The 25862-nt window shown below is 46.3% G+C and overlaps 1 protein-coding gene and 1 long non-coding RNA gene across 4 annotated transcripts in view; one reads left to right on the top strand and one right to left on the bottom strand.

The window, feature by feature from the left end:
- Positions 1 to 4539, top strand: part of LOC148129639 (uncharacterized) — a 57135-nt gene extending 52596 nt beyond the window's left edge. The window contains exon 2 of the long non-coding RNA XR_015750853.1: positions 4371 to 4539. This is a non-coding gene — a long non-coding RNA (uncharacterized LOC148129639). The remainder of the gene's footprint in view (positions 1 to 4370) is intronic.
- LMF1 (lipase maturation factor 1) overlaps positions 1 to 25862 on the bottom strand; it is a 189246-nt gene that overhangs the window by 88296 nt on the left and 75088 nt on the right. For all 3 annotated transcript variants that reach the window (XM_087973143.1, XM_087973142.1, XM_087973144.1), the window contains one exon: positions 18222 to 18287. In XM_087973143.1, the coding sequence (XP_087829269.1) occupies positions 18222 to 18287 (66 nt within the window). The remainder of the gene's footprint in view (positions 1 to 18221; positions 18288 to 25862) is intronic.

Below are 25862 nucleotides of genomic sequence, written 5' to 3'. Positions count from 1 at the left end.
CCAAACAGGCCCAGAAGGCAGGGCTGGGTTCTCCAGCTTCAATTTAAGGGGCGGCTTCATACACGAAAGCCATAAATAAATCAACAAACAGCAAATAAATACATAATCTGGATTAAGGCAGAAACCCCAGCTGTTTTCCGAGAGGCCCTTTCTCTGACAGTGGCAATTCAAATAGGGTGAAATGAAAGAGGGTTTTCGGTGAGCTACTGCAGATTCGTTTTATGGTCCTTCTCCCAAAAGTATTTGAAAGTTCTGGTTAACATCAGGAAAAACAGGGGAGTCAAATTAAACATATACTTGAATTTAGGTTAAGACTGCAGAATAAAACCACCAAAGATGTTGATAGTATCTTGAAATTTATAGATTTATGATGACAAAGAACAATTAAAGCCCATCCTCACAAGTCTTGAAGTAAGTCCTTCTAACTCACAACCATTTGGCGGGTGAGGCCATCACTGAATCCACACGCAAAACACATGTTTTACTGTGGTTTTTGTGTCCTGCTGCAAACACAGCAAAGAAGTTGAAAATGCACGGAAATTTTTCCTCATCAATAGGAAGAGAAGACGACTGGCAGACTCCAAAGGGTGTGGGGGGGAAAATGCCACAGCTCCTCACAATTCACCCTGAATGCCAACGCTCAATGCATGCCAATTTCTCCAGTGGTTTATTATTTGTGATAAATGCCCCCGTGGCCTTCGGAAAGTCGTTTCTGCACTAAATGGATTCGATCCGGCTTGGAGAGCCAGGGTTTTTTTCTTCTCAAGTTGCACAGCAAAAATGAAAAACAGGAAGGTGAAGGAGAAGAAAAATTTTCTTCTGCACCCCCAACAAGTAGTTGACAATTGCAGGATTTGGGTTTGCCTCGTCTAGGGAAAAGAAGGACTAGCGGGGACAGGATAGGAGTCTTCCAGTATTTGAGAGGCTGCCACAAAGAAGAGCGGGGTCAACTTATTTTCCAAAGCATCAGAGGGCAGGGCAAGAAACAATGGGTGGAAACTAATCAAGAAACCTAGATTTGAGGAGAAACTATGAGGACAATCGATCAGCAGAACAGCTTGCCTACTTCACAGGGTAGTTGTGCCCAAAATAAAATGAAAGCTAACATGCACTCCCCACATGTACTGCCTTGAGCCCTTTAGAGGAAAGCAACGTGTAAACAACTCTGACTATAAAAGCAATCCTGTGAATAAACGATCCAGAAATTAAGACAAATATGTACAGAAGGTTCATCGTTTTCTTCCTTTGAGGCTGACACATCTCCAGCTGATCTTTAAGCAGTTCATTTTAGTTCTCATTAAGCGTTTATGGAGATTCTCTTAGATGCCACCTGAAAATCCTCTTCATCTAGATCATAGAATAATAGACTTGGGACCTTGGAGGTCATCTAGTCCAAACCCCACCCCACCCCGCTCGAGCGGGAGAATCTATTTCAAATATTAGCATCTACCTAGGATCGAACTCACAGCCTCCTGATTGTGAGGCAAGAGCTCAACCTCTAGGCCACCGGAGAAGCGAGAGAGGCATCTATCTCTTGGTGCCATGGGAGGAAAAAGAGGAACATCTCACCAGATGTGAAAAGGAAGGAGAGGAAAGGAAGGAGGAGAGCGTGAGAGCAAGCAGAGCCAGAGAGAGGAATGCCCTCCCTCCCTCCCTCCCTCCCTCCCTCCTCTCTCTCTCTCTCTCTCTCTCTCTCTCTCTCTCTCTCTTCCGTCCTGCCCTTAGGTAAGTCATGTGCAGTTCCTGCTCCGAAGCGCCTCGGGGGCCCATAGACAAAAAAGGCCTTCTTCTGCCACAGAGAGAATGTGCTCCGTGACTAATGCACGTGGTGGCCGCAATGACTGGAGACGATCTCATGATGTTGTGACATGGGCTTATTTGCAGGCACGTCTTTCCCCTCCTTCCCAGCACAGAGGAGGAGAGCTGGCACCGGCTCATTACTCCTGAGGGCATCCAGGCAGAATAACCCGGGTGTGTGTGGGGGGGTCTTTCTTTTATCTTGCAGGTTAAAGCCAGGCGCTTCCCTTCTTGGGGCTTCGACAGGACTTTTGCCATTTTTATTTCTCTTTTAAACATGCGGTGCCCCATTCGAGGCACCCAATTGAAGGCATCCTTAGCAAGATCACGGTCAAAATAAAGCCAATCCTTCGTCACATCTCTCCTAGCATGTTTTCCGAGGAGAGAAAGGTGGGTGCTTTCTCGCCTCCCCCTCCCCCATTTTCAAACAGCTGGAAATTAGTCCCAAAGGTGCTTTTTTTCAGGAGGCAATTGGACTGTCTTGTTTTTTCTTTCTTTTGGAGACGTTTTGCTTCTTATCCAAGAAGCTTTTTTTTGGCTCTGACAGGGATGGAGGATGGGATGAACACCCTTGGAATGATATGGGAATAGAAAGGGATTTCCAGAGAGAAAAAATAGCATACTACAGGAACCAGGAACACCACTCAGGTGACCCTGAGAACACAGATAAACCTCCAAGTGGCCTCAATGACCCTCTAAAAGGATGCAAATGACCAGCTGTCTGCAAGGAGTATAAATCCTTCCATTCCCCACCATTCAGTTAGATCTGAAGGAACTTATTGGATGAGAAGCGAAACGTCTTCAAAAACAACAACAAAAGGAAGTCCAGTGGCCTCCTGAAAAAAAGCACCTTTGGGACAAGTGTGATCAGGATGACGGAGAATCTCTACAGACTTTTAGCCAGAGATTAGGTTGAGGGAGCAAATAGTTCAAAGAACAAAGACTGTGCTCAGATAGAAAGCTTATTCGTGATTTATTTCATTTGTTTTATTCACTTACTTCAAGTGTTGCTCAGCCTTGGTGGCGAGTTTAAGATGTCTTGCTCAGCTGGCTGGGGAATTCTGGGAGTTGAAGCCCAAACATCTTTAAAAGGCCAAGGTTGAGAAGCACGGAATTACTTAATTCAAGTAGCTCAACTTTCTGCAATCCCAAGATACAGCAAACCACCAATGAACCATGCAGGATGGCCAAGAAGCTGTCTGGATAGATAATTTCTGAACTCTTAAAGTCTGCTTCACCGCTAGAATTCGTGCTCTGAATAACTCAGGATGTCTTCTTAGACTGGGATTCAAAATGTCTATTCGGTTTTAACTCTGTTCTGCCACAGCAGGGCTCTCGTGACACATGCCCTTCAGAGGTGGTCTTCAGCCAGTTCTGGAGAACCAGTAGTGGAAATATTGAGTCATTCGGAGGACCGGCAAATCCCGCCTCTGACTGGCCCCGCCAACCCCATCTCTTCTCTGCCTCCCATTGAGTCAGCTGAGTCTCCTTTGGTTGCCCTGCACAGGAGAACGGAGCTGGAAAGCAGGTTAGTGGGGTGGGGAGGGAAATGGGGATTTTGCAGTAACTTTCCCCTGCCACGCCCACCAAGCCACACCCACAGAACCCGTAGTAAAAAAAAAAAATTGAATCCCACCACTGATGCCCTTCGACACAACTGCATCACAACGGTCAAAGACAAACATAATTTTATTAATATCTCTGGAAAGGAGAGAAGAATTCGGATCGAATAAAGAGGTGGAAATACCATGATACGTTTCAAGGTACCTTAGCTCATTTCAAAAATTTAGTGTAACTTTGTTAATGATTTTTTAAAAGTTTATTATTATTTTTAATATATAACTCAAGGCATCAAACATACCTAATACTCCTTCCCTCTCCTATTTTCCACACAACAACACCTTGCGAAGTCGGCTGGGTTGAAAAAGAATGATTGGCTCAAAGTCACCCAGCCAGATTTCATGCGCAAGAACTAGAAGTCACTGTCTCCTGGTTTCTAGCCTGTTTCCTTTACCACCAGGCCAAACTGGCTCTTTGTTGGGACTGGGGGCCAGAAGCTCCAAAGACATATTTTCCACAGGAAAGAATTTGAATCACAGAATATTACATGCATGAAACATTTAAAACTATGAATCCTGGCTTCTCAAGCATTTGGATCTCAGAACAAACATCCTAAACTTTTATCTTAAGTTGTGGACAAATCTGGGTGTTTTATTTCAAGGATGCATCACACAGAGAAGTAGGAACAAAACACAAAAATCGTTTTCTCATTTTTCATCTTAGGACCGATAAAAGCAATATACCACTCATGCATCATCACAAGATCTCCAGAACCATAAAGCCTACAAACTTGAAATTTGGCACGTAGGTTCCTCTTGGCTTCTAGGTGCTCACTAACAAAGGATTTTTCGAAATGACCATCAGAGCATTCGTATTTCCTATATTATTATTATTAACACGCTCTGATGCTAAGGAGTTCTACTCCCCCTCCCCACCTGAAAAGAAATCTCTTCCAAATGCAAAATACAAGCAGAGGAAAGCAGTTTTAGTTTCAGAGCACCAAGTAGCTTTAGTACAGAACAGTTGAGCTAAGCCACACCCAGGCTCCTTGCTGTCTCCTTCTTGCTCACACAGCAAATACTGTTTCAGTTTCCAAACAGCCCTCAACTCTCACACACTGACAGGACGCTATCCAGATGAATATTGATGGATGCTGGTAGGCAGAGGCACAATTTCCCCCCCTTATTTTCCTCCCCAAAAACTAAGCCCAACCACATAATTTCGTAGCAAAGCATGGGTATAGAGCTAGTAAAAATATACAGTAATCCATCCAGAGTGCTAATTATCACCACGCCCACAGAAAAATTGACCAAGCAAATCGCTTTCAAATCCTATGTGAAACTAGGGAGCAAGAATTAATAGCAATAGCACTTAGAATTTAGAGTCGGGGCTAAAAAGGAGCCAACAATGATGCCTTAAGTTTTCCAGAGCGATGGAGTAATCAATTCATTCCTTAAAATTACTAATATTATCCCAGCGGCCCAAAATTGGGGTGAAAACGATAGTCATGTTGGTGGCTAAAAGTCTGTAGAGATTCTCAGTCATCCAGGTCATAGTTGTCCCAAAGGTGGTTTTTTAAGGAGGCAACTGGACTTTGTTTTTTTCTTTGAAGATGTTTCGCTTCTCATCCAAGAAGCTTCTTCAGCTCTGCCACAACGCACAGGGCAGCTACAAAAATATTGTCCACCATGAATTAAATCCGGCAAAGAATCAAACCGGGAGATATTGCAGGGAGAAGGGGATAAACTTGAAATGGTGTAGCACTATAACAATAGCACTTAGACTTATATACTGCTCCATAGTGCCCCTAACAATCTGGGTCCTCGTTTGACCGGTCTCAGAAGGATGGAACACAGAGTCAACCTTGAGCCGGTCAGGATCAAACTCCAGACTGTGGGCAGAATCCTGAACCACCTCTGAACCACCAAGGCTCTTCATTCAATTAAACAGAAATGGGGACCCTTTTTCCACCTATCGTTACTAAGTTTAGTTTAGTTTTTTCTTTTAAATAATAATTGTAGCCACATTTTCTGTAAGCCCACTAATGAGTAGCATGCTGTAGTGGGTGAAGAGTAGTGGATGCTAGGCTGAACATCGAAGTGTCGAGGGCTTGGCCGCCAACACCAACCAAAAGAAGAACAGTTCCCTTTGCAAGATTTGATGAAAAGGCGTGGAATTGGAATACAGAAGTCTCAGCAACTGGGTCACGTTCACCTTATAACCCGACACATCCCTCAGCTTGCTCAGCAGGTGACTTTCTCCAACTGTAGGAATGGATTCTCTGTGTCTGCAGCAGGCAGGTAATCCTCTCCCTGATAGCTGGGGAATGTGCAGGTGGCCAGGATGGGAGCGTATCTCTTCTGACCCAGCTCCCCAAACACGACAAACCCTCTGTAGTTGTAGCCTTTATTAGGAGCCCCAGCAGCCCCAGCCAAAAGTTTCTCTCTCAATGCAGGCTAACAAGGCCGTCCGGCCAGAAGATGAACGGTTGTCTGCCACACCTATTCATCTCCGTCCCCCTGCCTTTTATCCCCACAGCTAGGGTAGGGCCTCACTAGCAGCGGTGGCTCTTCTGTCCCAAGGACCGGCCCATAAATTTCCACTGCTCTCCTCTCCTCTGCCTTCTGTACATCAGGCACTGTATTCAGCTGTTCCTCCTCTTCCTCATCAGCCACTTCCAGACCTGGGGCTGTTGACTCTCCATCTGAGGGCTGATGGACGGCTCAGGCTGCACCTCAGTTTCTCTCTCTCTGCCAGCTCCACTCCCTCTTCCCCCTTGGAGCTCTCGGGTTGCCTTGATGCTGATCCTGACTCCCACACCTCCTCCTCCTCTGAGTCGGCTGCTGGAGGGGATGGCAGCCAACAGGCCACAACAGTATCTTTACATCAAAGAACGAGAGATTTGTTTTGAGTTACCTTTGTTCCCTAGGAACGAAGGCTCAGAGCATCTGAAGTTCCACCGATGCACATTTTCTAGCAGGACTATTTTATTCCAAGCATGAAACAAAATGTATTTCTTCCCCTTTTTCCCCATTCCTGTTCCTGAGCTTCTTGTGTATCAATGAAGTAAAGAGTGAGGAAGGAACTGGGCATTTGGGTGTGATTTCTTCCCAAGAGAAGGGAGCCCGGATGTTTGCAGAGCTGCACTGCTTCACAACAGTAAAACAAGCTCATTGGAAAATAATGGAAAGAAGTTCTCAAGAGATTGAGAATATGGTAGAAGGAAGAAAGTATCTCCTTTACAGAGGAGGAATGGAACATAGAAAGCCAGATTTTGGCAGAGCATTAAACACAGCAGGGGTGGCTTTTCTTACAGGAAATGCGGGGGGGGACCACCATTGTCAAGGCACAACTCAGCTTTGGGTGTCCTATAACATCTTTGAAATCTCAACCTTTCCACTGGGCTTGAATTGAATTCCATGAACATCAGAATCAGAATAGAGTTGGAAGGGACCTTGGGGGTCATCTAGTCCAGCCTGCTATTCAATCAGGAGATACTACACCATTTCAGACAAGTGATTGTCCAGTTTCTTCCTAAAAAGCACCCATAACTTTTGAAGGGAAACTGTTCCACTGGTTAATTGTCCTCACTATTAGGGAGTTTCTCCTTAATTCCAGGTTGCTTCTCTCCTTGATTAGTTTCCCTCCGTTGTTTCTTGTCTTGCTCTCTGGTGCTTTGGAGAATAAGTTGACCCCCTCTTCTTTGTGGTAGTGCCCCAAATACTGGAATACTGCTATCATCTCACCCCAATCCTTCTTTTCATTGGGACAGAGAAATAAACAAGGAAAACACATGGAAGGAACCAATTAATGTTGACCGAGGTACCACTGTAATACTGTTTAATTTCCCTCTTGTATTTTCACCCCACAGATATTTATTTATCCCAATATTTATATCAGGATATGATATAAATGTTGCATAATTCAAGGTAGGATCATAACACACCCTCTTCTTTTCCTCCCCAACAACCTATGCCGTGAAGTGGGTTGGGTTTAAGGTCTACGGTAAATTTTATTTTACGTGGCAGAACCTTCCAAAGAATTAAGGAATTAAGATAGTGAAACCCCCTTTATGAACATTCGGGAGGACTGAATGGGGACTGAAATGTAAAGCCAATTGATGAAGGAAGACTGAACGGGTGGAGAAGAAGGGCAAGACTGGGCAAACCCTGGTTGAATGGACTGATGAGATCTTCAAGAAACCAACGAAAGGGATAAAGAACAAAAGGACATGTGCAGAGCAGTGCATGGAGGCAGAGAAAGCAAGGATGGTTTTAGCTCTCGCCTTTGCTCCTTCGTGTTAATGCTTTCAATTTTGTTAGTATATCTTTCATTATTCCTTTTCTGCACTAAGGATTGGCTCTGGTTCCCTTGCGGTGGAATAGCATTTACGTAGAGATACAGCCCAATGCTTGGAGTATGAAACCAAAGTCACGCTGCAATTTGGACTGGTATTTTGACATGCAGAAACAATATTGCGCTTATGAGCGTATGTGGAAACCACAACCACAACAGTATTCTTCGTCGAGTCTGCTTGTTTCCAATTTTAATCTTCGTCACACTCAAACATGTAGCTCTCCGTGCCATCCTCTCTCAAGTGCCTCTTCCTGTTTTGTGAAAGGTGGCAGCTTTAATGGGATTTAATGGCCCTGGTCAGAAGAGGTCAGGGGCAGGCAGCCTTTTGCCCTGGTCCACACACCTGGAATTTGGAAAAAGAGGTTGTAGGTGCCCTGAGAAGATGTTTTAAAATGAAATTCCAGGTACCTCCTCTGGCTGCCAAAAGGCTGCATGTCCTAGAGAATGAGGCCACGGTCAGATTCAATGTGCACATGATGAGAGAGGAGAAATGGCAATAGTAACACTTCACCATTTAGAACATAGAATAACAGAGTTGGAAGAGACTCTGGAGATCTTCTAGTCCAACCCTCCTGCCCCCGTTTGAGCAGGAGATCCTATACCATTTCAGGCAAGGGGCCGTCCAGTCCCTTCTTGAAAGCCTCCAAGAATGGGGCACCCACAACTTCTGGCGGCACCGGTCAATTGTTCTCACTGTTAGGAAGTTTCTCCTTAATTTTACTTCTCTCCTTGGATTAGTTTCAGTGGTGTATTCCAGGGGTCCCCAACCACCGGTCCGTGGACCGGTCCCGGTCCGTGGAACAAGTCCCTGCCGGGCGCTGGCTTGCTTGGCGCCGCCATCTTGTTTTGATGAAAGTGCTTCCGTGAGCTCACCGGAAGCACTTTTCATCAAAACAAGATGGCGGCGCCCAGCTGATGTCGGTACCGGGCCGCGCCATAAAAAAGGTTGGGGATACCAGGCCGCGGCGTAAAAGGTTGGGGATTACTGGTGTATTCTACCAGTTCGGCCGGGTTCTGCTGAGCCAGTAGCAGCAATGAGCAGCGGAGACCAAACCAATTCTCTTGCTGCTCTGCTGTTGGGCCTATCCACCCACCCAGGCTCCCATACTGACCTTTATCCGCTGAATTTGAAGCGCAGCTGCTTTGCACGGCACAGAATAGCGCCGCGAGGCAGCTGCTGAAGCGACTGGGAGAGTGCAGGCTTGCAGGAGGCGAGTTAGAACGTCTCTGCGCCTGTGCAAAGTGTGCATTTGGCGTGCATGTGAATGCAAAGTGTGTGCACGTGCCCAAAGTGCGCCCACCAAGCCATGCCCACCGAACCGGTGGCAACACTATTTGAATCCCACCACTGATTAGTTTCCATCATTTCTCATCTTGCTTTTAGGTGTTTTGGTAACTAGTCTGATCCCCTCGTCTGTGTAGGAGCCCCTTAAGAACTGGAAGACTGCTATCACATCTCCCCTACACTTTCATTTCATTAGACTAGACCAGGGGTGTCCAACCTTGGCAACTTTAAGACTTGTGGACTTCAACTCCCAGAATTCTCCAGCCAGCAAAGCTGGCTGAGGAATCTGGGAGTTGAAGTCCATCTAAAGTTGAATGGACACCCCTGGACTAGACAGACTCAATTCCTGCAACCGTTCTTCATACGTTTTAGCCTCCAGTCCCCTAATCATTCTTGTTGCTCTTCTTTGCACTCTTTCCAGAGTCTCAACATCCTTTTTATAGTTTCTAATCTCAACTGCTGGCCCCCAACCACACAGAGAAGTGTTGATGCTACTGAGTGTTACTTGCCCTGAAAACCTGGCCAGTTACAGATATTCCACCTCAGATCTCTGGAAATCTTAACCACAGATTTCACAGAACATGAAGGTGACCATGCAACAGTGGTGGGATTCAAATATTTTTACCACCGGTTCGGTGGGTGTGGCTTGGTGGGTGTGATTTGCATGCGTGCACATACTTTGTGCACACGCGCACGCCCAACACACACTTTGCACAGGCACAGAGGCGTTCTAACTCACCTCCTGCAAGCCCTGCACTCTCCCAGTCGCTCCAGCAGCTGCCACGCAGCACTGCAGTGCCGCACAAAGCAGCTGCGCTTCAACAGCAGAGGATCAATGTGAGCCTGGGAGCCTGGGTGGGTGGGTTGGCCCAACAGCAGAGAGGTGGAGAGAACCGGTTTGGTCTCCGCTGCTCCTTGCCGCTATCGGATCGGTAGAACCGGGCCAAACCGGTCGAATGCCACCACTGCCATGCAAGGCATCTCAAAGCAGTCAACTCAACCGGTAGGAACTCTGGGTTGGGACAAGGAGTTGCCCATCTATCTATCACCCAGAGAGCCTTGGGAGCAATAATCAGCCTTGCAGAAGCTTCTCAAAGATTTGCTTGAGGGAAATTGCAAGCAAGAAACCCAGCCGGTACTTCCGGGAGGCAAGAGAACGCCGAAGAAACGACTCTGGCGGAAGAGGCTCGTAAGATGAGCTCCCAACATAAAACACAAGGGAGGCTCAAGTGGTTGTTTTTTTTTTTTTTTTCCTGGTGGAACCGGTCTACCAGGACAACCTGGTCTACTCAAATATGGGACGGAGCATAACGCTTCCATTTTCACCTTTCAGCCCCAAACCAGGAGCCTTCGCAGGCTGTCACTTTTGTGACAAATTTAACACAAAAATAGTTTGTCGCAAAAGCCACTGCCTGCGAAGGCTCCTGGATTGGGGCTGGAAGGCGAAAATGGAAGCGTTATGCTCCATTTTATCAGGTTGACCTGATAAAAAACAACAACACTTAATCTCTCCCCTGGTGTAGCTGACAAAGCAAGGAGAACCTGTGATTTAGTGGTTAATATATCTACCTAATATGTAAATAGCCCAGGTTCCAATCCCAGAAAGGTATGGATAGCTGACGAGAGCTAAATAGCTTGAAATACTGTAGATCTAGACTAGCCTCCCTTTATTTCTTTGTTGGCAAAACATAAATTCAACACAAGGGAATCTTATTTGATTGACAGGGGCGTCTCTTTTTCCACAACGCTTGTCATCCATGCCAAATTCTCAGGGTTAATGTTAACTTCACAGAGATGAATTGTGCGACTCCCCGCAACAATGCAAGAGAATCTGAGTGTCCTTTAATAGAAGCCCTGTGGCTGCTTGTGCAGATGGGATACGGAAAGCACACGCCAGCCTTCTCTTACGGAATTCCCTAGGAAATAAAGATTTGCAAAGGACAGTTTCACCATGTTTTTCTGGTAAAGCAGAAGGTTGAAGGCCACATACAGCATTTTATCTAAGTACTTAGCCTGAACGCTGAAGCCCTAGTGGCTTACCTGCCAAATTGCAGGCAGCCGGCAGTCGGCAGAAGTAGCCCTGCGGTACTACTGTCAGCCTTCAAGATTTTCTACTATTGCTTTGCATCTTTCGGCTGCCATAAGGAACGGGGGGAGGAGGGGGGAATAAGTATGGGAAGCGAGCTGGAGGTGGTACAAACTGGCATTGTATAAACTGAGGGGGAGGAGAGCACATTCATGCTTAGGTTTCTATTTCTTGCTTAGCTTTCTTTCCTCCGCGCAGCTGCAAACCTTTATCAAAGTATGCCAAGGTCAACGGACAGAAACTTCATCACCACCTGAAGATGTCCACATGATGATATTCACAACTTTTAATTGGAAGAACCATTTGAACTATTGGGGGTGGGATCAACTCCATCACTTTGTATATGTGATTTACGCGCCTAATTCCTCAAGATTCAGAATTCTATGGTTGCTACCACTTCATTTCCAGTTACAGATATCTTTTCTCTAATTAAAAGAGTCTAAGTATTTCTTTCTAGGATTTTGAATGGAGCACTGCCTGACAACTACATTCTAACCACTGTGCCACCATGGCTCAAAGGAAAAGAGTATTCAGAAGGGAGAAGAAAACTTACTTGGTTTTCAATGTGATGGCCCATAGAATCATTTTCCGGGCAGCTCAAATAAAACCCATCACACCAACCGTTACCATGAATCCAAGGAGACGTGTACAACTTTTGAAAATGAAAATGGTCTTTTGCAATTAGTAAATAATTCTGAGGATCACACGAGATGTTCATCTCTTACTTTCCTGCTGGGGCCCCCTAAGACAGATGCTTCTTGGAAGCTGACAGGGAAATGTCCCGTTACTACCGATTAGAAACTGGTATTTTTAACAAAGCACATTTTATTTTTTTAATTTTAAAAATATTTTATTTTATTTTTCTATTACCCATTCCATCACACCCATTCCACATTGCACAGAAACTCAAATATCTTCCATTTGTGTGCACGCACAAGGGCACAAACACCCCCACAGCCACCCTTCCACGGGTGAGCTTCTACTGATGAGCTTCCAAACAGGAATACTTTGACACGAATGAGAAGACAAGAGGCTGCAGTACCTGTCTCCTTTCACCATGGAGTCTTTGCAGACCAAATACCTCCATCTATTTTCTGCAGTGGCCATACATCACCAAGCAACATTTGCGGCTTCATCCTCGTCTCCCTCTTCTCTTCAAATGCTCCAAGAAGTCTGAGAACTAACACACTTCACAAATAAAGTCTGTAGAGATTCTTCATCATCCAGGTCATAGTTGTCCTAAAAGGGCTTTTTCAAGAGGCAACTGGACTTTCTTGTTTGTTTGTTTTTTTGAAGACGTTTCCCTTCTCATCCAAGAAGCTTCTTCAGCTCTGACTGGATGGTGGGGAATGGAAGGATTTATACTCCTTTCAGCCAGCTGGTCATTTGCATCCTTTTAGAGGGTCGTTGAGGCCACTTGGAGGTTTATCTGTGTCCTCAAGATCACCTGAGAAGCGCTCCTGGTTCCTGTAGTCTGAATTGTTTCTTGAAAAAGTACCACTGGGACAAGAATGCAGAGAAATTCTTGGTCCATATTGTGCAGACATGTTGACAGACCTGTTCAGATAAAAGACACATGTCCCACCTAACTCCAGGTACATAAGAAGCATTCTTATACTGGCAATAATGAACATGAGCTGTTTATCTCCTGGTTCTGAGTGGTGCCTCTGGATTGGAAAGAAACAAGCTGCCAGAAGACTCCCAAAATCCTCCTCGGAGGGATGAAATTTCATTGAATCTCAAAATCAGGAATGGCTGAATAATCTAATCATGTGCAACACAGAAGTGTAGCCAATTGCTATCTGCCAGAGAAAGTTAGTTGGAAAAGGAGAACTCGTTAACAGGGACGCATGCAGAGATGCATTAAGCAACCACATTTTGAAGAGGGCACGCATACAACAATGGTTTGGTCTTCCAGTATTTTTTTTTTAAAAAAATTTTTTGGCACACTAAGAATTTCCCAGTTTTTGAGGGAAGAACCTGAAGTCTGATCATTACTAGGCATTACGGCACATCATACAGAGTGGGGAATTTCTTCCTAATTCCATTTCATGGCCTGCAGACTAAGCTGTCGCTCCGGAAGGTTCTTAAGAGCAGAATGTAAATCAGCTTTTATGATCCAACCAATTCAAAACTCTCAAACCTATAAATTAGATTAATAAACTTAAAAAAAAAAAAAAAAAGACAAAGGCTCTTTTGTGCAATTCCCTAGCACAGAGGACTTTAAAAAAATAGCAAGACTGGAAAAGAATTTGTATTCCTGGATTAAAAACTGGATTGGCATGCATAATGTCGTTTAAAAGAGTGCAAAGAATGTTTAATTCTACGGCTTTCACTGATTTTATGAGAAAGTTGCACGTGCCAGTCTACACATGCTGGTTGCAACCTAAAGGTGGAGAGGAGCACGTCCAAAACTGGGGGGACAAAAAGAGGTGCAGTCGGTTTCAGCCACACACTATATTTGGTAAGCCCTGCTAATACAGGTAGTTCTCGACTGACGACCACAATGGAGCCCAAAATGTCTGTTGTTAACTGAGCTTTGCCCCATTTTATAACCTTTCTTTTACCTCAGTTGTTCAGTGAATCACTGCTGTTGTTAACTTAGTAACCTGGTTGTTAAGTGAATCTGGATTTCCCCGATTGACTTGGCTTGTCAGAAGGTTGCAAAACTGACCTCGGGACATGGCAACTGTCATAAATATGAATCAGTGGCCCACCATTCGGATTTTGATCACATGACTTCAGGTTATGCTCCAATTGCCGTAAGTGTGAAAAATGTATCTAACAAAATGAAATTCAGTGTAGAGAAAAGTAAAGTCCTACACTTAGGCAAGAAAAACCAAAAGTGCACATATAGACTGGGGTGAAACCAGGCTCAATAGCAGGAACTGTGAGAGGGATCTTGGACTCTTCGTGGACAGCCAGCTAAATAGGAGCCAGCCGTGTTCAGCAGCCACCAAAAAAGCTAATGAAATCCTAAATTGCATTAACAGAGGGATACAGTCAAGATCAAGGGAAGTACTAATACCACTCTACAAAGCCTTAGTAAGACCACACCTAGAGTACTGCATCCAGTTTTGGTCACCACACTATAAAAAAGATGTTGAGACTCTAGAAAAAGTGCAGAGAAGAGCAACCAGGATGATTAGGGGACTGGAGGCTAAAAGTTATGAAGAATGGTTACAGGAACTGGGCCTGGCTAGTCTAGGGAAGAGAAGGACCAGCGGAGACAGGATAGCAGTCTTCCAGTATTTGAGGGGCTGCCATAGAGAGGAAGGAGTCAAGCTATTCTCCAAGGCACCCGAAGGCCATACAAGGAATAATGGATGGAAACTGAACAAGGAGAGATTTAACCTGGAAATAAGGAGAAACTTTCTGACAGTGAGAACCATCAACCCATGGAACAGAAGTTGCCCTCGGAAGTTGTGGGAGCACCATCACTTGAGACCTTCAAGAAGAGACTGGACTGTCATTTGTCAGAAATGGTGTAGGGTCTCCCGCTTGGGCGGGGGGTTGGACTAGATGACCTATAAGGTCTCTTCCAACTCTGATTATCTGTTATATCTGTTATGGTTGTAAATCACTTTTTTCAGGGACGTAACTTTGATTAAATGAACTATTGTACGTCAAGGACTACCCGTAAAGCAAATCTTATGTTTCAAAGGTGAAGGAAAAAAAGAAAGAAAGATAGATTTTAGTTTTGCCATAAAAGGCTTTGGATCCTTTGCTGAAAAAAACCCCCGTGGCAAATGATGAATCTTTGTTTTCTTTCAGGGTTGCAACACAATCTGAACGCAGAAGCCACAGCTAACTTACTGCAGGCACGGAAAACTCAACCACACGTGAGCCACCAAGAATTTCAGATTTAGTTAGTGTGAATACGCTGAAAACGGATGGCATGGTTTTCCATTGCCCTGAGGCTGGCAAGGCATGAAAATTGCAGTGTAATCCTCAAAAAAGAGACAACACAGGTTAAGACTTCGTGACCATTCAAAGTTACAATGGCACTGGAAAAAGTGACTTATGGTCATTTTTCATACCAACGACCACTGCAGCAGCATCCCTGTGGACTTATGATCAAAATTCAGATGCTTGGCAACTGAGATATCTTTATGATGGTCACAGTGTCCCTGTGATGACCCGAGGCGTGGCACAAAGGCAACACAGTCAGATAAGCAATAAGAGTCCCTTTATTACCTCCAACTTTGCCCCCAATGTCCAGGTTGGAGAAAACTCTGCCAGGAACAGCCTTTGACTGCAGAAAATTCAGTCCAAAACAAGGTACACACAAACTTTAACTTAAAAGTCCAAACAAGCCAAACTGAAGTAATTAGTTTGGCAGGGCAGGAGCAAGAATTTCAGACTTGAAAGCACGGCAAAACTCACACAGTTGGGAAGGCGCCAGGAATGCAGATAAGCCACAACAATACAAGATAAAGTCACGTTTGCTCCCAACAGCCTGCTGCACGCAGCTTGCCTTTTATTTTTACACACTGTGTTCCCAGCTGCAGCTAATGAAGGGAATCAGGACCCTTTCCTCCTCCGTAAGCCAAGCAACCCATTCTGCTCTCTTCTCCATTCTTCCCTGCATGCCCTAGGATGAAGAGGGGGTGGACCTGGGTCTTCCTCTGAACTCCCTCTCCCTTGTTCTACCTGTTCCCTGCTCTGCCCAGCCAGCCTTTGCCCTCCCCCAGTTTCCTCCACAGCCAACAGAGCCATACTCCCACTCCCTGTCAGCTGTTTGGCTTCCTCCTCGAGTCAGATTCCGACAGGGGCATGACAATCTCAGGTCATGTGAGTGAGTTGGCCCTGGTGAGTTGTCCCGCAGCTAGTTGGCCGTGGCAAGTTGTTCTGCAGTGAGTTGGCCATGGCTAAGTTGGCTGCAGCGAGTTGTCCCATTCCCAGGATTGCAGCCTTGTCCCATTATGGAAAACTGGACCTTGCAGATCCTTCAAACACCCTCTCCAAATGTTCTATCCAGCTGAAGTCATTCTTTTTTACAACCCTTGAAAAGTTTAAATGCTGGTTCGCTTTTCATCTTTCTCCCACAAGAATCAAACAGATTTTCTACCACCCACAGCTCCTGTTTCATCCTCCAGCCCATCAGCAGGATAAAAGAAGATTTTGACAACCCCAATTTTCTTGACGGATCTGTCACTCACCAGCTTGCCAGCCTTCCTTCACCCTCTTACCCGTTTCATCCCCTTGGCTCAGCCTCTTGTTACAACATTAATTAAGAGATATTCATCTGCTTTTCAACAACAACAAAAAAGTAAATAAATTTCCCAATGATGGTTGCCAAGTTTCATTAAAGAGTTGCCATGAGAATCCCTGCGATGTAAAGACTGATACAGAAGAATATCCAAGTGAACCAACACAAGATAAACTTCAGAAAATTGGGAATTCAAGGCAGAAACATGCTTTTGAACTCTGGGGTTGAAGAAAAGTCTGGAGAACATGATGGACAACCAACAAATCAGTCCAGAGTAGTTACTTAAAAGTACCAGGCTCAAACTATCATATTTTGGATATATTATGGAAAGATCCAATTCCTACGTGAAGCCCATAACTGGAAAAGGTAGAAGGAAAGGGAGGAGAATAACCAGGAGAAAAAAGAGTGGATAATAGCACCATCAGAACACCTGAAGCACTATGTTTCAGGGGCAGGGTGTCTATGTGTGTTCGTGTACATGTGTTGTGTGTGTGTGTGTGTTTGTGTGTCATCCTGGTGAAGAACTATCTATGTAGTCACTAAGAGTCAACACTGAATTGATGATACTTAATCAATCAAGATAAATAACCACAACACCTGTGGTTCCTTTTCTTCCCACCTGTCCTTCCCTTTCCGCCCAAGCAAGACCAAGTTAAATAGCCCTCACTTCTTCCAAATAACTTGGGAGCTGAGATCCACTAAGGATCTCTGACCCAGATCTGAAGTTCCTTCAACTGAGCGGATCTGAAGTTAACTCAACGGAACAACTCCGAGGCGCTGGTCTTCCTCCAGGTTATCACAAACTCCAGTCGTTGCTTCCGAGGAGTGGGATTTGGGAGGTTCTCCAAACTGCACAGAATCTTTGCTAGGGGTTCTCCCACACCCCTGCGAGCCACCAGCAGCCCACCCCTGGGTTGAACTGAGCTTCTGTTAGTGACTTGAGTGCTTTGTCTTGAACCGATGAAAAAAAGACGCAACTATTATGGGGCAACACTAGCCTTGGTATTACAGGATTTATAAGGGATTTGTCCCGACCGCTGGGGAATATTCTTAATCCCCTTTCCAAACCATGAACGGTCAAACAATATAAACCAAAAGAAAGCAACGATCGGGAAGAGAAGACTGAACTTGAGTGTGACTGAACTCTTGAGTGGGCAGAGCTGAGGGGAAAAAAACACCAACTGAAATGTAATTAATTGCACACTGTCAAAAAGATTACTCACAATATATTCAATAATTTCCTTCTTTTGCGTGGAAAGCTAAAATTCAGCAACCGCCGGGGGAGAGGGAGTTTGAAGCCTCAATTTTTGCACCCTGTTGTAAATCCTGAAACTTCCCCCTCACCATCTTAGTTGTCATGAGTGCATAGCCTAAGCTTATTGTATGAATACTGAGAGTATTTACACCAAGACAAATTCCTTGTGTGTCCAATCACACTTGGTCAATAAAGTATTCTATCTTCTACCTATCTTTCTTATTGGCTTCCAATTCATAGCTGCAGATTCTCTTCCAAAATGAATAAATAAATGCAGGTGCCACAATTGATCCCAACGTTTCTGTGATTAAGGGAGACGTTTGTTAAGTGAGTTTTGTCCCATTTTAGGACCTTCCATCCATAGTTGTTAAGTGAATCGTGCAGTTGTTAAGATAGTAAGTTGTTAAGTTGTGAAGGGTCTGTAGATATTTTCTCAGTCCTTTTTTCTGGTTCGCGCAGAACAAGTAGGCCTCGAGTTATGACCAGTCCCGCTCTCTCAGCCCAACCCACCTTCCAGGGCGGTTGTTTATGGGTGGTTTCCTTTTTTCAACAGGGGTTTGGAAAGTTCCAGAATGAAGGCATCCATTGCAACCAGTTGAAAAATATACAGAAAGAAGAAGAACTTCAACAGGCCCTTTAAAGAAGGAGCAAAGGAATTTGGAAAGCTCACCTCGTAATGATAATTCATGCAGGTCAAATCCTTCCAGCAACGATCCCCTCGTATTTTAATCATCCCCTGTGGGAGGAAAAAACAATGACAGCTCCGAGATTACTACTTGCACTTCCATTCTGAGGAAATTTTGAACAAAATTATACATTAATGTAGATATTAATATACATTTAATATATTCTGTATTATGACAGTATTTCTCAACCTTGGCGGCTTGAAGATTCTGACTGGGGAATTCTGGGAGTTGAAGTCCACCCATCTTCAAGCTGCCCTGGTGGAGAAACACTGCTTTAGGATGCATTTAATATATTACATTAGATATTAATTACATATTAATGTATTAAATTATATATTAATTATATTAATCAATTACAATTAATTATAATATATTATAGATTAACAATATATTACTACATTAAACTATATACTGTATTATATTAACAATTAAGTACATTAGTTTTTCAAACAAAAGTATCTATTAAGAGTTAAGTGAATCACCGAAGCTGATAAGTTAGTAACACAGTTAGGTGAATCTGGCTTCCTCCATTGACTTTGCGAGACCCTACACCGTTTCTAACAGAGGGCAGCCCAGTCTCTTCTTGAAAGCCTCCAGTGATGAAGCTCCCACAACTTCTGACTTTACTTGTCAGAAGGTTGAAAAGGGGGATCGATCCCACGACCCTGGGAAAGTGCAACCGTCATAAATGTGAACCAGTTGCCCAAGCATCTGAATTTTAATAAGTGTGAAATAGAGTCATAAGTCACTTTTTTTTCTGTGCTGGAAAAACTCTCCCTGCCAAAAAAAATCAATGGAGTTATTTTACAGGTAGGCTGATCCAGTTCTACAGAGGAAGTCTTGAGTCTGTCATCTGCACCTCTATAACTGTCTGGTTTGGTTCTGCAACCCAACAGGACAGACACAGACTTCAAAGAGTAATTAGGACTGCAGAAAAAACAATTACTACCAACCTGCCTTCCATCGAGGACCTGTATCCTGCACGGGTCAAACAGAGGGCTGAGAAAATATTTACAGACCCCTCACATCCCGGACATAAACTGTTTCAACTCCTACCCTCAAAATGATGCTATAGGGCAATGCACATCAGAACAACTAGACACAAGGACATTTTCCCGAATGTCCTCACTCTGCTAAACAAATAATTCCCTCAACACTGTCCAACTATTTACAAAGTCTGAACTACTATTACTATTAATCTTCTCATCACTCCTTATCACCCATCCCCTCCCACTTGTGACTGTAGGACTGTAACTTTGTCGTTTGTATCCTTACGATTTTTATTGACTGCTTCCTAGTATGATTTGATTGCTTATTGACTATCTTATTGACTATGACTATCATTAAGTGTTGCACCTGATGATTCTTGACTCTTGACAAACGTCTCTTTTCTTTTATGGACACTGAGAGCATTTGCACCAGGACAAATTCCTTGTGTGTCCAATCACACATGGCCAATAAAGAATTCTATTCTATTCTATTCTGTTCTGTTCTGTTCTGTTCTGTTCTGTTCCGTTCCGTTCCATTCCATTCTTCATTCCAATATTCTTCTCTTCTCTTCTGTCTTCCATTCCATTCCATTCCATTCTTCATTCCAATATTCTATTCTATTCTATTCTATTCTATTCCATGAAGCTCCCACAACTTCTGACTTTGCTTGTCAGAAGGTTGAAAAGGGGAATCGATCCCATGACCCCAGGACACTGCAACCGTCATAAATGTGAACCACTTGCCCAAGCATCTGAATTTTAGTAAGCGTGAAACAGAGTCATAAGTCACTTTTTTTTCAGTGATGGAAAAACTCTCCCCGAAAGGAGGGGGAGTAAGGAATGGAAAGCATCAATTGAAGTCCCTGCCAGAAAAATCAATGGGGTTATTTTACAGGTATCTTCACCTTACGACCACAGTTGAATCAAACATTTCTGTGGTTAAGTGAAACATTGGTTAAACGAGCTTTGAATTTTGATCCCGTCATCCTGGGGATTCTACCAGGGTCATAAGCGTGAATAATGGTCATCAGTCACTTTTTTTCCAATTCCGTTGTAACTTTGAATGGTCACTAAATGAACTGCTGTAAACTGAGGACTATATGGGGGGAAACCTGTGACAATCTGGCTAGGTTCAGAAGCCAAATCAGAAGAGATCTGGTTAATACTTGAACGGAGGCCAAAATGGGAAAATAATCCAACTCTCGGCCAAATTGGGAAATTGGGAGGAATTATCATGCCCCTGTTGGAATCTGATTCCGAGGGGGAGGTCGAGCAGCTGACAGGGAGTGGGAGTGTGGCTCCAGTGGCTGTGGAAGAAACTGGGGAAAGGCACAGTCCAGCTGGGCATTCAGAAAAATACCCAGGCCCACCCCCTCTTCATCCTAGGGCACACAGGGAGGAACAGAGAAGGGACCAACGTCTGTTGCATGGGTTACAGGGGAGGAAAAGGCCCTGATTCCCTTCATTAGCTGCAGCTGGGAAAACAGGATTTAAAAGGGGCATTTGCACACAGCACCTTGCTGGAAGCAAAGCGTGAATTATCTTTGTTTATCAACTCTTATCTGGATTCTGGCGTCCTCTCAACTATGTGTGTTTCGTTATCTTTTGGAAGTCTGCAATCCCTTATCCTGCCCTGTCTCGTTAATTGCTGCAGCATGGTTTGTGTTGGTTTTTATTTATAATTTAGATGTACTTTGGGTTCGTACGGAATTTCTTCCCTTTAAAAACTGTTCTTGGGAGATTTTTTTCTCCAGCCAATGATAACTGGACATTGGGGGCCAAGTTGGAGGAATTAAAGGGACTTTACCTACTTTTGTGACTTTGTTGCTTTTGTGCCACGCCCCTTTGGGTCATCACAGGAAACATGGTGCTTCTCACTTCTGGCTGCTGCCAAGAAGACTGCATAGATGTGCCCATGAGGTCACCAGGAGCCAGGCTTCATTCAATGACGGATGTATTACTTTATTGTGCCTTGAATAACAAAAAGTCAGGGACTCCTTTGTTTTAGACACGAAGCCATGCAAAATTCCCAGCTACAGGAATGTGGCCTTCCAATTGCTCCTTTGCATTTTTATTATTATTGTGGTTGCTCGTACAACCAGCCAGATGTTTAGAATACCATATTGATAATTTCAAAGGGATTGTGGAAGGATGTAAGCTGTGCCAAGTCAAGCTGCCTTTTGCAATTGACGGATGGTGAATTTGTCAATGCCGACGGTGTTCAAGTGGTGCTCCACAGGGGTGGGATTGGGCGTTGGTTCTTACCTGACACGCCATTTCTCTGGAGCCGTGAGGATCATCCAGAGAGTGGGAGGTGCTTCAGTCTGCGTCGTTGTAGGCTGAGCTTAATTACTGAGGATTGCTCCGCCCTTCACCACGTGGCTGCCTTGCAATCCCCAGTTTACGCGAAGTCGAGAGTGAAGAGAAGATCTTGCTCTCATCTTACTATGCTAAAGGGTTCATTGGCCGAAACAAGACCCCACCAGACGGAAAACTTAATAAGGGTGGGGCTGGATGATCCTCACGGCTCCAGAGAAATGGCGTGTCAGGTAAGAACCAACGCCCATTCTCCTGGGAGCCGTTCGGATCATCCAGAGAGTGGGACATACCAAAGCTTGGCTGTCCTACGGGAGGGAGTCCGTCTGGTCCTGCAATCTCTGCGGTTCCTTGAGGACTCGCTGGAGGACTCGTCTACCAAACGAAGCCTCCGCCGAAGCAAATATGTCGATCTTATAATATCTAATAAAGGGAGATGGGGAGGCCCAAGAGACCGCCCGACAAATGTCAGCAATTGGGGCGTGGGTGGCCCAAGCAGCCGAGGTAGCAGCACTTCTGGTGGAGTGTGCCGTTATTCCGCTGGGAATGGGCAGGGCCTGGGACAGGTAAGCTTGGGAAATAGTAGCTCTAATCCAGCGGCCGATGGTTGACGGGAACACTTTGTGGCCTAACGATTTGGGCTGAAAGGAAAGGAATAGGGATTCGTATCTCCTGAAGGGCTGGGTACGTTTAATGTAAATGTAGAGGGCCCGTCTTACGTCTAGGGTATGCCAAAGCTTCTCCCTTTCCGCGAGGGATTGGGGCAGAAGTTCGGAAGTGTGAGTTCCTGTGCCCTGTGGAAGGCTGAGTTGACCTTGGGCAAGAAGGTAGGATCCGGCCAGAGAACTACCCGGTCGGCATGGAAGATGCAAAGGTCCTTCCTCACAGACAAGGCCGCTATCTCTGATATTCGGCGAGCCGAAGTAATGGCCACCAGAAAACAACTTTGAATGTTAGGAACTGGAGAGTGGATTTCCTGAGCGGCTCAAAGGGGTGTTTGGTAAGGGCCACAAGGACCTTATTGAGGTCCCAAGTGGGGTATCTGTGAACTGATGGGAACACAGGTTAGTGGCTCCCCTGAGGAATGCCCTAATGCGAGGGTGGAGGGAAAGGGACCCCAGATTGCCACAAGCAATGACGGTTGAAAGGGGCTGCGACCTGACGCCTCAGGGTGTTCGGAGAAAGATCTTTCCTCAGACCCTCTTGGAGGAATTCCAACACTTGAGCTATGGATGGTGAAAGCGGGTTGACCTGGAAACCCTGGCACCACTTGCAGAAACTATTCCAAGTGGCATTGTAGATTCGGGTTGTGGAGGGTCGCCTGGCGGCTAGGATGGTATCAATAACCTGGTCCGAAAACTGCTCCTATCTTAAACGCTCCCGCTCAACCTCCAAACGGCTAGCTGGAGCCACTGCGGGTCCGGGTGCTGGAGGGGACCCTGAGAAAGGATATCCTGTTCGGAGGAATTTCCCAGGGAGGGGCCATCGATAGGTTGCGGAGGTCCGCGAACCATGGGCGCCTAGGCCAGTAGGGTGCCACCAGAATCAGTTCTGCTGTCTCGGAGATGAGCTTCTGGATGACCCTGAGTACCAGGGCTACGGGAGGGAGTGCATATAGAAGCCCTGTGGGCCAGGGGCAACGGAGGGCGTTGTAGTTCTCGGCCCCGTGGGAGGGGTACCTCGAGAAAAACCTGGGGAGTTGAGTGTTGAGGGGGGATGCGAGGAGGTCCACTGACGGGAGGCCGAACAGCCCGGTCGCCTCCCTGAACAGTGACGGGTGGAGGCGCCACTCAGACTGGTTCCCCGTGGTCCTGCTCAACCAGTCTGCTCGGGTGTTTAAGTCCCCTGAGATGTGCTCGGCTTTGAGAGAGAGGAGATTGCGCTCCGCCCAACGGCAGAGGCACTCTGCCTCTCTCATCAAACGGATGGACTGGGTGCCCCCTTGTCGGTTGACATGGGCCTTGGCGGTGATGTTGTCCGTAAGTATAAGGACATGCCGCCCACGTACCTGAGGGAGGAAGTGGCGTAGGCCCAGGTGGATGGCGCGGAGTTCCAACCAGTTTATACTGCATGCCCGTTCTACCTGAGACCATCTGCCCTGTGTCGAAAGCGAGTGGATGTGAGCGCCCCCTCCGGACAGGCTGGCGTCTGTGGTGAGGGTGAGGCGTTGGGGCTCCTTGAAGCCATGTCCCTGTTGATGACGGGACTGGTCCACCAGAGGAGAGACGTGAGGACCTTTGAAGGCACCTTGACCGTGGCCTTTGAATTGCTACTGCCGGACCATTGGAACGGAAGCAGGAACCACTGTAGGGACCTGGTGTGTAACCGGGCCCAGGGAACAATGGAAATACATGAGACCATTTTACCTAGTAGCTTAGACAGATCCAAAAGTGTTACCCTTCTTGAACGTCTGACTTGTTTGACGGTTTCCTGAATGCTAAGGAATCTTTCCGAGGAAGGGAAAATCTTTCCCCGAACTGAGTCAATGACGGCCCCCAAGTGGGTGATCCATGTAGATGGTAACAGTTGACTCTTTTTCCAGTTTACCGGAAACCTATGGTCTTGGAGGGCAGAGAGGGTAGCTCTGACATCCTTCTCTGCTTGGAGTCTGGAGTGGGACAGGATGAGGATGTCATCCAGGTAACAATGGAGACGAACCGGGAGGTTCCTGAGGTGGGCCGCCAGAGCCGCGAGGACCCTAGTGAAGGTCCTCGGGTTAGAGGCCAGCCCAAAGGGAATGCCCACATATTGGAAGTGGTGGTGGTTGTAGCAGAATCTGAGGAATATGGAATGGGAGGGCCGGATTGGAATGTGGAGATACGCCTCTGAAGGTCTATAGAGGCTAGCCAATCCCCCTGTCTGATGCCCAGGAGAATGGACTGTAGGGTGTGCATCTTAAACCTGCGGTAAATCAGGTAACGGTTGAGGCGTTTCAGGTCTAGAATAGCCCTCCATCCCCCTGAGGATTTGGGGACCACGAAGAGGTGAGAGTAAAACCCCTGCCCCCACTGGGATGGTGGGACGGGTTGTATGGCCTGTATGCTAAAGAGATGCTGAATGGCTGAATCCATTAAGTTGCGTTTAGTGGGGTCCCTCGAAGGGGGGATGCCATAAAGAAGTCAGGGGGGTGCGCTGGAATTCAAGCGCGAGACCAAATCTGATGGTGTCCCGGACCCCGGCATCGGAAGTGGAGGAATCCCATCGGTCGGCGAAATGCCTGAGGCGTCCGCCGATGGGAAGGGAGGGACGAGGTCTATCTGGTGCGCCGGAAGGGCTACCCTCCGGAGCCCCTGAAGGGACGTCTGTAGCTGCCGCCCCTCCTGTTCCTGTCACCTGGATCGGCTCGATCCTGGGGCTGGAATGGCCGGAAGGAGGGGGGTCTCGGATACCTGGGCTGGAAAGGTGACTGGTAGAAGGGTCGGGAGGGACCTCTCCGAAAGGGCTGGGGGGCTCTTGACTCTGACCTCCGAAAAAGGGGGGGAAGAAATTTTTTCTTACTTCGGGGTTCGGATAGCAATGGCTCCAGGGCGGCGCCAAAGAGTCTGTTCCCCCTTAATGGGGGCAGTGGCCAGCTTAACCTTGTTTTTTATGTCCGCCTGCCAGTGCTTGAGCCAGAGCAGGCGGCGAGCTGTAACGTGAGAGGATATCACTCGGGTGGAGAACTTCACCGCGTGGTAGGTGGCGTCGGCCGAGAATTCTGCTGCGGCCGTCAACTTTGCGATGTCCTGATGTGCCCTTGTGTTAGAGGGGGGAACATGCTGTTTCAGTTGGCGGAGCCACCGGATCGAGGACCTGGTGAAAGGGAAGCGGCCATGGCCGATCTAATGGCCCAGGTGTCAGCCTGATGAGTCCTACGTAAGGCCAGTTCGGACCTTTTGTCCTCGGGTTTCGGGCTTCCAGGGGGTCACTGGGGGAGGACGAGGATACTAAACCAACGATGGGCTCGTCTACCTCGGGAGTGTTAAGCAAGTTGCAAAAGCTCAGCTCGAGGTTAAAGAACCTCTTGTCCTGGCTGGATGTGGCCGGGGGAGCTCTTGTAGAGTCCAATTGGTCTGAAACTAGGTCGTGGAATATGGGTGGGGCCGGAATAACCTTCGCCTCCACCACGGGCTGCCTAAAAATGGCGTCCTCTTGTCCCTCTGCCGGGGCGGGGAGAGCCGGAGAGGATTGAACCGACAGGCCAGAAATGTTCTTGGCCTAAAGAGTAGTGATTAAGCATGTGTGGCTTGAACAAACCCAGAAGGTGGGTTGATCGGGAGTGAGGCCCTCGTCCTCGGACATGTCTCCTTCTATCGGGTCTATCTCCGATAGGGGTTCCCC

This window comes from Notechis scutatus, chromosome 12 (genome assembly GCF_049901735.1).
Source record: "Notechis scutatus isolate UNSWTSFEM ecotype Mainland chromosome 12, rNotScu1.2, whole genome shotgun sequence".
Taxonomy (NCBI): Eukaryota; Metazoa; Chordata; class Lepidosauria; order Squamata; family Elapidae; genus Notechis; species Notechis scutatus.
Note: the sequence above shows the minus strand (reverse complement) of the source record. Positions and strands in the feature narration are given on the sequence as shown.